Source organism: Neofelis nebulosa, chromosome 9, assembly GCF_028018385.1.
Source record: "Neofelis nebulosa isolate mNeoNeb1 chromosome 9, mNeoNeb1.pri, whole genome shotgun sequence".
NCBI classification, from domain to species: domain Eukaryota; kingdom Metazoa; phylum Chordata; class Mammalia; order Carnivora; family Felidae; genus Neofelis; species Neofelis nebulosa.
Window position 1 is genome coordinate 27257107 of NC_080790.1, and position 15351 is coordinate 27272457.

General features: G+C 40.7%; 1 protein-coding gene across 11 annotated transcripts in view; it reads left to right on the forward strand.

The window, feature by feature from the left end:
* The window catches only part of LTBP1 (latent transforming growth factor beta binding protein 1), a 402356-nt gene that overhangs the window by 201193 nt on the left and 185812 nt on the right, over positions 1-15351 (forward strand). For all 11 annotated transcript variants that reach the window (XM_058683005.1, XM_058683000.1, XM_058683002.1 and 8 more), the window contains 2 exons: positions 6415-6639; positions 8757-9031. In XM_058683005.1, the coding sequence (XP_058538988.1) occupies positions 6415-6639; positions 8757-9031 (500 nt within the window). The remainder of the gene's footprint in view (positions 1-6414; positions 6640-8756; positions 9032-15351) is intronic.

Sequence of the window (15351 nt, forward strand, 5' to 3'; positions counted from 1 at the left end):
AGTCAGTAGAAGTTAGTGGACAGATAATCAAGAACTGGCTGTAGGCAATTTTAGAACACAACAATTGAAAATCTCTACGTTCCGTAAATAAAACCCACACTTAGATTTTAGTATATGCCCACTAATCTCTGTGCTTTCTCCCTTGGCTCCTGTGTTGGGCTAGGCCCCCTCAGTTCGCCATCTTTCTGGCATCAGAAGGATGTGACCAACATCTTTGCTTTCAGCTCCAGGTTTGGTTTTGTTTGTTTTTGTTTTGTTTTCTAGTGCTGCCTACTGAATTAAAAGGCAAACATTCAAGTTGTTTATTTATATATATAAATAAAACAGTGGACTAGGTTCTTAAAGTGTAGTTTGTAGCATCTAATTATCATCTAATGTTTGTTACCCAAAAGCTTTAAACAACTACACTGTTCACCCACTTTCTGGCAGTGTAGGCATGTTTGGGGGAGGAAATAAAGTGATAACTTTTACTTTCTAAAAATATTGTGTGTGTGTGTGTGTGTGTGTGTGTGTGTGTGTGTGTTTTACATAATCCAAGGGATATCAACAAAAATGCTGAAACCCTTTAAGGGAACATTATTCTTCTAATCAGAGACAAGTGGGAAACTTTAAGTAGTTCTTCAAATCAGTCATGTGTGTGTCTGTTCTGTGAAATGACATGTGTAGGTTTTTCTTCAGATAGAGGTTTGTTTTCCCTGTCCCGCCTTAGCCGCAATAACTTGAAACGGTCTGTCTGCTGGCACGAGAATCAAGAGGGTGGGTGGAGGGGCCTGGATGTTGCTGCAGGAAAGTCAAGTACATTCCTAGGGCGCCTTTTGGGGACAAGCAGCTCAAGTATTTTTATAGTCAACTGAGATAACAGGAAAGAGAGAATATGGCTTTTTTAGTATGCGTCTTGAGAAAACCCATTTGGCGCATATTTGTATACAAATCATTAATATCTATCCATTGAACTTCCACTTTGTGGCGCAAAATGTGACTGTTGTGTCATCCCGATTTTTTGAGTACTGCCAGTTGTTTTCTAGACCAGAGGGAATGGTGGAACACACTCAAATACTTGACAAATTTAAAACCTCCAACTTCCTGTTCCTCCAACATGGAGCCTTTGGCTCATTTTGACCTGGTACAGTAGTACTGTGAGATACATTGAGTGGTTGTCATGAAATCACACATTCTGGAATAACAGGCCGAGGACCATATACCTCTTGTTCTTTGCAGTAGGTCCTAGGTGGCCATGTGATGCAGTATCGTGAATTATGGTGATAGCCGGCAAAATGTCAGGCTGCCACGGAGATGGGATTTCTTAGCATTCTGCATTACGCCTACTGGTTACACGTTCTAAAATATATGTCCCATAGCTAGACTTACAACCAGCCTTCTCAAGTCAGCCTTAAAGATAACTTACTCTTTTTCCTCTTCATGTGTTGAGATTTTTCTAGAACACTGGCAGCACAGACTGTATATCACTAGATGATTGTTTTGAGAGCGGTGTGAATTTGGAAACAGAAAGAAACCATTCATAGTTAAATCCCGAAGTTGTAGATTGATTTTTAAATTTGTTTTCTTTGACATAAAAGAGTATTGAACTATAAAAAGAGTGCCTGCCACAAAGCACTGAATGTGTAGTTACTGAATTGAGGCAAAGAACTTGATATTGTAATTTAGATTTTAGAAAATGCTGGAACAGGCTAATAGATAGTTTACCTCTCAATCTCAATCATAAATAGTTATAAATAGTGCCCTCTCACTGGTTAGAATAAGTCAGGCAGAAACTTTCCTTTATGAACAGAGAGAGACACACAAGGTTACTAGACCTCTATTCTGGATTATTGCTGTATCCCCTTAGACTGGTGCATCCTTGAAACACTTATGTGAAACCTGCCTCAGGGTTTTAAAAGTAGATTTAAACAAAACTAATTAAATTCATATTAGATTTCAAAATCTGTTGATACGAGAAATGTCTCACGGAAGTGAATTGGTTAACATTTCTTTGAAGAGAAAAGATGGTTACAGACAGAGATGAAGTTATTTTAGTATAGATCCTAGGGAATCTACCTTACATGCTACTGTGGGACCAAATAAAGGATCTGCAGACTGAAACTGTGCAAAATGACCTTAATAATCAGTAGGAAAATGACCAGTTCCGTGACCTTTAAAATTTTTTTGTCAAAACACGAAAGATTCCTCATTGTAAGTTATAAATGTATAGGGGAATGCAAAAAAAGAAGTGCAACTAATGTTAATGCCCTCTAATTTAAAATGTTAGAAACACTAAGAATCAGTGTTTTATTTCTTTGAGTAGAACTTATCAAGGGTAGTTTGAATAGTTTGCTTTCATCTCGTTGTGTAACTTACGACGTGGAGTATCTTTTCTCTGCCACAGTGACTTGTCCTGGTCCTTCTTGAGTTTGGATCCACTCCCAACATGTTATCTTTGGTGCTTTCACAGCTGTGAACTGAGCGTTCCTTCCATGTCACTTCCTCTGGGACATCTTCATTTTTTTCCCTCATCACCACTTTCCAATTTCAGTTCTGCTGTTACCACTTTTTATTTTTTCGTTACACTTTGATTTTGTGTTGGCCCCATACCCTCTTTTGATTATGCACTTGTGTAAAAATGTCCTATGAGTTTATTACCCTGAGATGAGGGGGCAACGCACCTCCCTGTTTGCTGTCTGTGCACGAATTGAACAATATATGTGCCGGGACCAGTTGCCGACAGACTTGGAAGAAGCACGACTGATGAGAGCTCGTGCTCCACGAGTGTCATTCACGCAGGAAAAAGCTAGCAGTAAAGTTTGTGCTTTATGTAATTCAGCATTAATACACTGTGACAACTAAAGTTGGAACTGTGTCATTGGGGAGACTGGTGTTATGTAACTAAACTGTGGTCACTGAGATTCAAGAGTACTGGAACTATGCAAAGTGAAGAGTGCCTTATTCCGGTCAATTGTTTGTAGTACATTTAAATCTTGGCCTGGCTCTCCTTGCCCATTACATGTTGAGCACACCCACTGTAGCCAAGTGTTTTAGAAATTGAAATCGGAAGTGAACTAGGACTAATCAAGTGTTTGACTCAACATGGAGTCAGCTTTGACTCCTCTTCCCTAGCACCTCAGGCACTGGAGAAAGCATATGTCACATTCCATCCAGCATGGGCAGGCCCCGGACGCAGTTTCTGGGCAGCTACGTTGGTGATTTTCCTGGTTCTTTCCTTCCTCCTCTGCCGTCTCCTCTCTTCTGCAGCCCGTTTGTCACTTCCTGTGTCCCATCTCCATGCTGTACTGATTTCTCCTTCTATCATTGTATTTGTGTATGACTCTGTTCTCATTGCTGTGATCCTAATCTGGGTGTTTGTCAACTTGTATTTCAAGTAGTGTCCTAACTGAATTCCCCACCTTCACTCACTGTTCCAACTACTCTCACATGCCATCACAAGAGGAGTCTTTCTGGAACAGTCCTTGAGTCTTCCTGAATTCTCTCCTTGAAGCTTCTGAGCTCCCTTACTGATTGTAGAATAAAACCCACACTTCTTACCAGGAGGACTTTAAGAGCTTGCATTGTCTGACTTGACTCAACCCATTTTATCACTTGACCCCTTGCCTCAGGAACCCATGGTTTTAACAAGACAGCCATACTCATTATCTCCCAAATATGCCTGCCTCCTTCTTTACACACATTATTTTCCCAAAAGGCACTTCTGTGTTTATGAATCTTGCCCAGTTTCAAAGACTTATCCCAAAGTCCCAAAGACTTATCCCTGTAAAGTCTATTGTGACTTTCCCAGAAATGGGTTTTCTCTTCTCTGATATTCCACAGGATTTACATTTTATATTTTCCGATTGTCACTTATATGCTGATCTGTACTGATAGTTACCATGTATTAGCTCCTCAGTTTTTTTTTTGTTCTTGAAGGGCAGGGACTGAATCTTCTGTGGCACCTAGAATGGTATTTGCCAAAGTGGTAGGCATGAATTGTTTCATTGCTTCATCCAGTATTTTATTGATCTCCAGCTTTCTTCTTTTTTTTTTAATGTTTGTTTATTTATTTAGAGAGCAGGGGAGGGGCAGAGAGAGAGGGGGAGAGAGAATCGCCAGCAGGCTCTACACTCTCAGCACAGAGGTGGACATGGTTTCAGTCTCACGAACCGTCAGATCATGACCTGAGCCGAAATCAAGAGTTGGATGCTTAATTGGCTGAGCCTCCCAGGTGCCTCTCCAGCTTTCTTCTAAAAGCTGAACTATGGGGCGCCTGGGTGGCGCAGTCGGTTAAGCGTCCGACTTCAGCCAGGTCACGATCTCGCGGTCCGTGAGTTCGAGCCCCGCGTCAGGCTCTGGGCTGATGGCTCGGAGCCTGGAGCCTGTTTCCAATTCTGTGTGTCCCTCTCTCTCTGCCCCTCCCCCGTTCATGCTCTGTCTCTCTCTGTCCCAAAAATAAATAAAAAACGTTGAAAAAAAAAAAAAAAAAAAAAAAAAAAAAAGCTTTAAAAGCTGAACTACATGCTGGAAGTAAAACATACCAAGAGGAAACCCGTGATCGCAGAACTCTAGTTGAATGAGGCATACAGAAAGGTAGTCAGACAACTAACTCATGCAGTAGTAAGCTCAGTGAGCTTACTTGTGATGAGTAGCCAATGAGAACCCATGGAGGTCCAGAGGAGGGGTACCAAACCCAGATGAAGGACAATTGGGAATGCTTCTAGAAGAGGTGAGGGTTAAACAGAGTCTAAAAGATAAGTAGGAGTTAGGTAGCTGAGGGGGACAGAAGGGAAAGAGGGTTCAAGCCAAGGACACAGGGTGGATAAAGTATAAGAGGTTCTCTGCAAACTGAAGAAATGAATGAAAGTCAGTGTAGTGGAGTAAAAGAGAATGAGGTGAGATTTATAAGTGATAAAGCTTCACAAGGAACAGAGGTCCTGTGATGAGAGAGAAATGGACATACTTGATGAATGTTGACAAGGGAGGAGTTCTAGGCCTGGACGTTTGGATGGGTGAAATGGGGGAGCAGAAGTCTGGTTTCTGTTAAGGACCACTTGGTGAATGGAAGTATTGGCGGAAGGTGAGGAGTTCGATTTTGGACCTTTCCAGTTTGAGTCACGTGTGGAATATCTACACGAAGATACATTGTAGTAGACAGTTTGGAACTCAGCAGAAAGCTTTGGTTAGGAAATACCAATTTGGATGACATCACCATCTAACACAGTAAAATCATAGAAACAGCGTGTGTAGAATTAGTAAGGGCGAGAGGTTAAGAACAAGCCTTAAAGCATACCAGTACTTAAAAGGCATAGAAATGGAGTCTGCAAAGAATATTTCTGCAATGGTCTGAGAGGAAGGAGCACAAATAGATGAGTGAGATGTGATGGAAACCAAGGGAAAAATGAAATCCATCTATTGGGTTTAGCAACATGGAGCCCGTGAGTGATCTTGGTAAGAGTAGTGTCATGTAGAAGAGAGGTAGGGAGAGGGAAGCACAGCCTGGTCCAAGCTAGATGGTAGTGTGTTGAGGCAGTTCTTTTGAAAGGTTGGTCTTAAAAGAGGAGAAGACTTAAAAGAGAGTAGAAGCTGGAAGGAAATGGAGTTGAGGCACTTTTACTGTTCAAGTTGGTAGGAGTCTGATTATGTTAAGAGGCTGATAGGAAGAATTTTAGTTAATTAGGAGGTTGACTAAAAGCTGAAGTTAGCCAGAATTTAAAACTCTTCTTAAAATTCTTTACTCCACCTGTCCTTTTATCTTTCTTTATTCTTAATCTGTTAAAGCCCATACTACTAATCACTCTGGTACTTCTCAGTTTCACTGTGGTCTATCCCAAGGAGATTGCATATTCCTATAAAGCAGGATTCAGGCTCTTCTCCTCCCTGATTCTGGGTAGCACTTAGTTCCATGTCTTACGAAGAGAATACCTGTATCAAGAGATGTTTTAAACACTCATTTGTTTCTTTGTTTATTCTTTGAGGAAATAATGTCTGCTGTGTGCCAGGAATTATTCTAGGTGCTGAGGATATAAAAATCACTAAGCTAGACAGATCACTTTTTCCCAAGGACTTTATAGTCTAGGGAGACAGTTAACAAACAAGTAATACACTACAAAATCAAGGTAATTATAGGATGCAACAGATACTGAAAAGGACACTGTGATAGATAATAATCCTGAGTGGCTACTTTGAATTCTTTCCCTTGTCAGGGAGAACAACCACAAGCAATTGGAGAGTTAAATGGCTTTAGGTGGGAAGAAAAAGATAGTAATAGTCCATTGTTTTCATAGTGTAGTGACTTCTTTGTTGACTGTTACTAAAGTCATCAGGAATATGATGATTATCATGGGCTGTGGGTTTTGGGGACTCTGTTGATTGGTTGTTACTTAGCATTTCAGAAACTACCCACCTCTCCTCTTTTTCTCTTTTCCCTTGTAGTAATTTGCCATCTTCCATGTATGAATGGTGGCCAGTGCAGTTCAAGAGACAAATGCCAGTGCCCTCCAAATTTCACAGGGAAGCTTTGTCAGATCCCGGTCCATGGTGCCAGTGTGCCTAAACTTTACCAGCATTCTCAGCAGTCAGGCAAGACATTGGGAACGCATGTTGTCCACTCTACACATACCTTGCCTCTGACCATGACTAGCCAACAAGGAGTCAAAGGTAAGGTTATTTATTTTCTTTTTGCCCATTCATCAGATGTCTGTTAACCTACCTAACTCATGTGGAAGCACGTATCTGCAGATGGTGGGACTGGTATTGAACCAGAGAGAAGTATGTGATCTGTGGCCTGGGAAATGGTGGCAGGGACAGAATATGGGCTCAGGTACGTGGCTGCAGTACTTTCTAGGCCATAGAGATTTAGTATCTAGGAAATAAAGTAAAAAGGAGCCCTCCCTTTTATGCTGGCTCTTAGCACCAAGAGCTGTTACATTCATGTTTCTGGCAGGGCCTAGGAAATAGAAAGATGAGCAAGGCAGTCTTCAGACTCATCTAGGACTAATGAGCTAGCGGATTGCCTAGTACCTGCTGGTGAGTATCGAGTTTATTTTGTAGTTGAAGAGCGCTTGGTTTTAGTTATAAACAATCAGTTAACCTCACTGGGCTTCAATTTATTCATCTGTAGAGGAAGGTAAAGTAGGTCACTTGGAGCTTAGAAATTCTATGACTAACTCATTCTTTCAAACCTGGCATCTCTTATACACGAACAATTTTTTTTTTTTTTTAATTTTTTTTTTTCAACGTTTTTTTTTTTTTTATTTATTTTTGGGACAGACAGAGACAGAGCATGAACGGGGGAGGGGCAGAGAGAGAGGGAGACACAGATCGGAAACAGGCTCCAGGCTCTGAGCCATCAGCCCAGAGCCTGACGCGGGGCTCGAACTCACGGACTGCGAGATCGTGACCTGGCTGAAGTCGGACGCTTAACCGACTGCGCCACCCAGGCGCCCCATGAACAATTTTTGAAAAGGGGTCAGAGAAGTGTTAAGGCCTTTAGTCTTTTTTTTTTTTTTTTTTTTTAATTTTTTTTTTCAACGTTTTTTATTTATTTTTGGGACAGAGAGAGACAGAGCATGAACGGGGGAGGGGCAGAGAGAGAGGGAGACACAGAATTGGAAACAGGCTCCAGGCTCCGAGCCATCAGCCCAGAGCCTGACGCGGGGCTCGAACTCACGGACCGCGAGATCGTGACCTGGCTGAAGTCGGACGCTTAACCGACTGCGCCACCCAGGCGCCCCAAGGCCTTTAGTCTTTAAAACTTGAATGTTAGTTAGCATCAGAAGATGAAATTTTATTTGGAAGTTGCAGAAAGTAAATACAGATATAAAATATCATGTGTAAGTATTTTCCATAGTTCAGGAGTCCCACAGGTATGGACATGCCATAACATTCAGGATAAGGGAATTATGCCTTGTGGAACTATTTCCTCTTTTGACATAGAAAGGTAAATCTTACAAGTTTGGCAGTAGAAACATTGAGAAATGCAAAAGTAAACTCTTGAGCCTTTACTACTGTCCTTTGATATAGTGTACCCACCTGTGACCACAGGCAGCATGAAGTTTATTTATTTTGAGATAGAGAGAGAGAGCGCATGCGTGTGCGTGCACAAGTAGGGGAGGGGCAGAGAGAAGGAGAGACAGAATCCCACTAGACTCTGCACCATCAGCGCAGAGCCCGATGTAGGGCTCAAACCCATGAACATCGAGATCATGACCTGAGCCGAGGTCAAGAGTTAGATGCTTAACTGCCTGAGCCACGCAGCGCCCCCTACCCCCCCAAGAATATTCTTGTCTCGTGAATGTGTTACTGTGAAAGGTTTTAATGTCTCTTTATATGTCCAGTTTTACTTTTTTTTTTTTTTTTAATTTTTAATGTTTTTTATTTATTTTTGAGACAGAGAGAGACAGAGCATGAACGGGGGAGGGGCAGAGAGAGAGGGAGACACAGAATCGGAAGCAGGCTCCAGGCTCTGAGCCATCAGCCCAGAGCCCGACGCGGGGCTCGAACTCACAGACCGCGAGATCGTGACCTGAGCCGAAGTCGGACGCTTAACCGACTGAGCCACCCAGGCGCCCCTAGTTTTACTCTTTAAAAGACACAAATCCAGGTTTAATTTGTGTTTTGAGTGTACCCTTTTATCCTCCAGAATTGATGGCTGTGCAGCAAAAATACATACATACTAGGTGTACTATAAAGTTTATGTGGGTGTCTGTATTTGCTCTCATGCTGACTCACTTGTTAATTATTCACGACTAAAATTTTCTCCTAATCTCTTTTAGTGAAATTTCCTCCCAACATAGTCAATATCCATGTGAAACACCCTCCGGAGGCTTCAGTTCAGATACATCAGGTTTCAAGAATTGATGGCCCAACAGGCCAGAAGACAAAAGAAGCTCAAGCGGGCCAATCCCAAATCTCTTACCAAGGGCTTCCCGTCCAGAAGACCCAGACCGTACATTCCACGTACTCTCACCAGCAGGTCATTCCCCACGTCTACCCTGTGGCTGCTAAGACGCAGCTTGGCCGGTGCTTCCAGGAAACCATTGGGTCACAGGTAAGCAACATTGCCCTGCCCATTTGGGTAATGCATTATAGATATGGCATTTTAATAGGAAAGCCAGACTTGGCAAAATGGTTTTCAATAGATGGGGTTGACAGACTGACCCCTGGGCCCATGTTTTGTAAATACAGGTTTATTGGAACATAGCCACATCCATTCATTTACATACTGTCTGTCCTTCCATGCTGTTGGCAACAGTTATGTAGCGTTGGTGAGATCATGGGGTCCCCAAATCATGAAATAAGGCCTGTAAAGCTCTTGACAGAAAAACTTTGCTGAACTCAGTCTATAATATTAAGTAGTGATCTTCCAGAAATGCTTCCAGAAGTCCATGATTGCCTGTTTATATATTTTTTTACTTAAGGTGATCTGTGAATAAAATAAGTCAGGCATGAGATATGGTATGTGAGATGTATTCTGCAAAGATGTTTGAAAACATTTATGCCTTTTTGCAGCAGTTTGTAGGTTGTAGGTACAGAGGAATTTTGACCCCTTTGTACAGTGATAACTTGGCATCTTCTTTCTGCTAATAAAAATTCGTAACTACCATGGCAATGCAGGAATTGTTTGACGTGCATTTTAATATTGAATTTGCACGTCACTTTAGGCCTATATTTATACCATAAAGTGAGAGAAAGGCTGAGTTTTCTTTAAAACTCACTGTTGAATATACATAGCAAAGACAATATAAATATATTGGTTCCTCTACCTCAACCATGTTGTGCTTCTTGCTTTGGGATCACATGATAATGTTGTGGCTTTTTCCTGTGGTTCTGCTCTTGTCATTTCATATGGTTTGGATCCCCCATGAGAAGAGTCGGTGAGATAAATGTATTATTATTCCTCTGTTGTTACCTGATTATTAGAAAATTAGTGTGTGTGTGAAGTATTTGTAGGTAATAGAGTCAGTTGTTACTGCTTTAGAAACCTAGAAAATGCTTTTTAGGTACTAGACAAGTGTACGGTAGGGTTGTAATCTTTCTTCTGGGGCAGTAAAACAAAATTGGTTTATAGACCCAGCTAGAAAAGAGAACCCATGTGAATAGAGTTAAAGGTCTTGGCTAGAGCTATGGCCCCAGCAGTAGGTGCTAGGAGACCAGCTTCCTTATCTGTAAGGTAGAGATAAGAATATGGGGGTTTGTCAAGATGAGACATGTAATGTGTCTGCTTTGCAAATGTTGTAGAACTCTGCAAATATTAGCTTAGAAGGTACTTATCTATCCAGATAGTCAAACTTAAAAATAGAGTAGGTGATTGCTTATGTCCTGTAATTTTAGTAAAGCAAGGAAGGCTTGATCCCCCAAACACCACCTTTGTTGTCTGCCTACAGATACCTGAAATGCTCACTGAAGGGAACCTTTTCATTCCTCAGTTGAAGACCAGGTTTAAGCAAATGCTTCTTGGAGAAGGAACATCATCAATTTAAATTTAGCTTAGAAGTAAAGACTGGATTTTGTGCTAAGGTCAGGTTTCAGTAGGGACAGTGGGGCTGAAGATAAACTTCATACTTCACAATGTTGCCCCAGAGTAGCGTTGGAGAGAGAGGGTGATATTGGTGCCATTTGCATTGTTTAGCCATTCCAGCTTAGATTGGTCATGAGAAAGGAAAAGGCAGGTCCTTTTAAAACTCTGTGCCCAGTATCTTTCTCCCTAATTTCCAAGTTGGACACAGAGCCTAAAAAGCAAGAAAATGAGGTATTAACAAACTTACCAGTTTTGTATAATAGTAGGCTGAGGATTGCGAACTAGAAAGGATAAAAACAAACTATTTACTTTCAAGCATAAGCTGGACAGTACAGTCAAAGCGAGCTGGATAATTGGTAGAGTTCCCCAAATAATTCAAACTCCGTGGAATACTTTTGCCTTATCTGGATACTCTTCTGACTTCTGGTCAGAATGATCCAGACAATGATCTCAGTTCTTAATTTATTTTGCATGTGTAGTCACTAATACCCAGCTTCAAAATAAGACCTGTTTTCAAGAAAACACTCTTACTGTTACTGAGAAATGTTGCTGCATGCCTATGATTGTCCAGTAATTTGTGTAATTAGGATGATCGAGACATTAAAAAATACATTTCTGGCAAATAGTCAATAGTATATAAGATGTGTCCCTACAGAGGTGCTGGAAAATATGTGTGCTTTCTAGCTATAGTTAGTTTGCAAACAAAGCTCCACGAGGTGGTGTAGGTAGATTTTTAAATGAATTGCAGAAACAACTGTGTAAATGCTCCTTCGGTGTGCATTGCATTGCTTAGTGGGAACACTCTCATTAGCTGCAGATTTTGGCTCTTGAGACTTCGAATGCCTTAGAGTTATCAGTAACTGTGTTTATGTGTTACCATGAGAGGTCACATACGAAACAAATTTGGCAGAAACTGCTTTTGTGTCTATGGCACATTCTAATAGTTAGTAAACTTGGGGTTGAAAGTTGAACATGAGCTATGATCATGTATTTAAATTCAGGGCATCTTTGTATAGTGGAATGTCAGGAATTGCTTCAGTGGTAGAGGAAAATGCATGATTGGTTAGGAAGGCAAGCTCCCACAGAAGTGGGGGAGAAGAATTAAAGGAAAGAGAACATGGCAAGAAATGGAGAAGGGAGTGTTAGGAAAGACCAGAGAAGCAAAATAGCTTGGGATTCCTGGCATGTATTTGTACAGATAACAAGCCCCTTACACCTGAGGCATAGTGTGATATAAATGACTTAGTATCAAGGTAACACTTTCATGAAGCCCCCCTTCACCATGCAGTCAAATTCAGAATTGTTTCAAGTGGGACAACCGACATTATGTGCCTCCTGATGTGACACAGTATGGAGTTTCCACATCATCCTTGAAGTATTCTTGCCAAAAATATTTAACCTGAATCTAATAAAGCCTTTACACCTAACCTATCTAGCTCATAGGCAAAGGGGAAACAAACTAAAAACATCACACGCATATCTCCTCCAGCAGACAGATTCATAATGTAGGATATTATAACCTGGCTTCTTCAAAGAAAAAATCTTCTCATGAGGGAAAACAAGAAAAGCAGAGTGACTTTTCTAGAAAGAGACAAATGAGACCCAATGACAAACATAACATATGAACCTTAATCAACTCTTAGCTAGAAATACGCGCACACACACACACACACACACACACACACATACATACACACAACACCCGGCTCCAAAGGATATTGGAGAAATCTAAATAGGGCTGGATATTAGATGATATTCTGGAATTACTATTATTTAGGTAGGATAATGATGTGGGGGTTATGTAGGACCATTCCTTATTCTTGAGAGATGAATGTTCAAAGTTTTAGGGGTAAAACGCCATGATGGTTATGGTTTATTTTCAAATGCATCTCATACACAAATAAGACAAAAATGTTATAGTTGTTGACCCCGAGAAGTAGGTATTCAAGTGACTGTCTCAGAATATGTGAAAGTTTCTTGAGGAAAAGAAACAAAAATGATAACTGTCTAGACTTAGAATAATCAAATTTTAAGTTGAACTCGAAAGCTGTAACTTTGATACATTTTATGAATTTGTAGAGAGTAATTTTAAAAGTTTCAACTTAGGAAAGAATGGGGTGGGTGGATGTGGGGACGGTAGACATGAGGAGGCCATGGAGGAGACGTTGGCTTCGGTCCATTTGTGAATTGACCAGGGTCCAGTCTAAGAAGTTAACTTGAAAATAAAGATGAATTCCTGAGCTTTTGTAAAGAATCAAGCATCAGGATTTGATTATTGGCTGTTGTGGGGGATTTAAAAAAAAAAAAAAAAAAAGAATGTGATAAGTTGGACCGTTCTGAACTTCCTTGCTTCAGAAATCAGATAAATGCTCACAATGATTGATTAACCCTGGGGGAGGGTTGTAAGATGAAGATGAGTAGCTACATCTTTGTTTTAAGCAGCCCCATCCTTGACTGACATCAAGAATGGTGCGTTCTTGAGTATCAGTCAGGAAGTCTAATGCTGTTTCAGAGATGGAGCGAGAGTAGATGAGTGGAGAGGATTCATTGAGCAGCAAATAGCTCTAGTGGTGATAAATTCATGAGAACAGTGGACATTTCTTTGGCTTGTATTATGAAGAGAAAAGAGCAGGAATAATGGGATTGGGAATTTATAATGTCACACACTTGACAGAGTGTGACAAGGTATGGGGGGGTAGAGCTGGGGGAGGAATCAGGCCTATCGTTTTACTGTTGGAGAAAGTGATGTTCTATCTTTTAAGTCCTAAAAATAATTTCTTCTTTAGATCACATAGAGTATTGATTTCTGTGTGAATTGAGCTGGATACAGGCATTGCTAAATTCATATTCAAGTATTAAAAGAGTAGAAATTAATAGAATGCATGGTGTGGCTAAGAGGATGGATTTCTTGAATGTAAATCGAATCTGAAGCAGTTAACAAGTCATAATTTTGGCAGTTATCTCTCTGTGCTACCTGAAGTAGTTGTGGGTGGGGGGTGTTCTCTGTATATATTTGAAAACATTTTGGAAAGTCTACTCACTTTATAGATGAAGTTAGAATTACAATTTCCGATGGTTAAAATTACCAACTATTTTTAGGAAAATCTTGTGTTATTTCACATGCTGGAAATGTGAACATTTCCGTGCTGGTTTTCATCTCTAAGGAGAGGCCAAATTTCAGAAAATACCCCCTCAATTTCTTTTTGCATCACAGGGACATTGAATATGTATACTTTTTCTGTTGTACAAGGGTTTCCTTTGTTTTAAGTTGGTTCTCTTAATAGTGACCCAAATTTGAAACTTACTTGGCATTTGAGTGTCTGTTTTACGCAGGTTTTATTTGTTGCCCAGTTGCCGGCAACAAACATTCGCAGTGACCTAATGATGCCAGATGGTATGAAAAGACCCTGTCTGAGAAGTGTTTAGAATCACGAGGTAGGGCTTGGGGTCCAATGTCCACGCTTGGGTCTGCCTTTGCCTGGTTGTGCAATCATGTGCTGTTTTAAATGTGGGAACATGCCCCTTAATTAGACACAGACGTACAAGATGAGACAAAAAATCCAAATGCTTCAAGACCTTCCTTTTGCACATGCCAAAAGAGCAGAAAATTCTGCATATAAACACCTGAGTTAACGAAGAACAGAAATACTGGAAAACCTGAAGTAGGTCTAAACAGAAAAGATATTTTTAGTACAGTGCTTTAGCACAGATAAAGATGCTCAAGCAACACCCAAACCTGCTTGCAACCATAAAATGGCCATAACAGTTAAAAAAATAAAACAAAACAAAACCGTAAGAAACAAACTCTGTGTTTTCATTTAAATTCTCTAATATGTATTCGCTACAAAAAAAAAAATCCTTATGTGGATTAAGGAGAGAAGAGAGCAGTACTTGTGAAATCCTGAAATTACTGGAAAAGCCTTTATTTCCTTTCCTTCCCGGTCATACAAATAAGAAGAGCAGGAGCAAAACTGAGTTAAGATGACTTGAGAATTATTTAGGGGTCTTCCTAGAGGTTCTAGAAGTTGTTCCAACAGTTCTCTTTAGACAGGAAAAATGGAAACTGGATGGGCCATTGGAGAAAAAGTTTATATAATTGGAGATAGGTCTCTTTTGGCAGATAAATTCCATAACATCCTCAGGCTCTAAATCTTAGTCCTAACACACACACACACACACACACACACACACACACACAATTTTTGAAGGGCCAAACAAATGGACTTGACTTTTGTTTAAAAAAACCTTTTTTTAAAGTAACCATCATGGAGAAATTAACAAGAAACTGTGATCTCATCAAAGTGGGAACTCTCCTAAGTACATGGCTGAAAGTACTTTTTATCTTTCTTTCTTTTTTTTTTTTTTTTAAATTTATTTATTTCTTTTGAGAGTGAGAGACAGTGCCAGTGGAGAAAGGGGTAGAGACAGTGAGAGGGAGGGAAGATAAGAATCCCAAGCAGGCTCTGGTTCCATGCTGTCAGCGCAGAGCCCAGTCCCTGGCTCACTCGATCTCACCAACCGTGAGAACATGACCTGAGCCATAATCAAGAGTCAGGCGCTTAACTGACTGAGCCACCCAGGTGCCCCTGAAAGTACTTTTTAAAAAAGTCTCAGGGCACCTGGGTGGCTCAGTCGGTTAAGCATCCAACTTCGGCCGAGGTCATGTTCTCGCAGTTCTTGAGTTCAAGGTCTGCATCCGGCTCTGTACTGATAGCTTGGAGCCTAGAACCTGCTTCGGATTCTGTATCTCCCTCTCTATCTCCTCCTCCCCTGTTCATGCTCTGTCTGTCTGTCTCTCTCTCGCAAAAATAAATATTAAAAAAATTTTTTTTAAGTCTCAATTTTCTGTG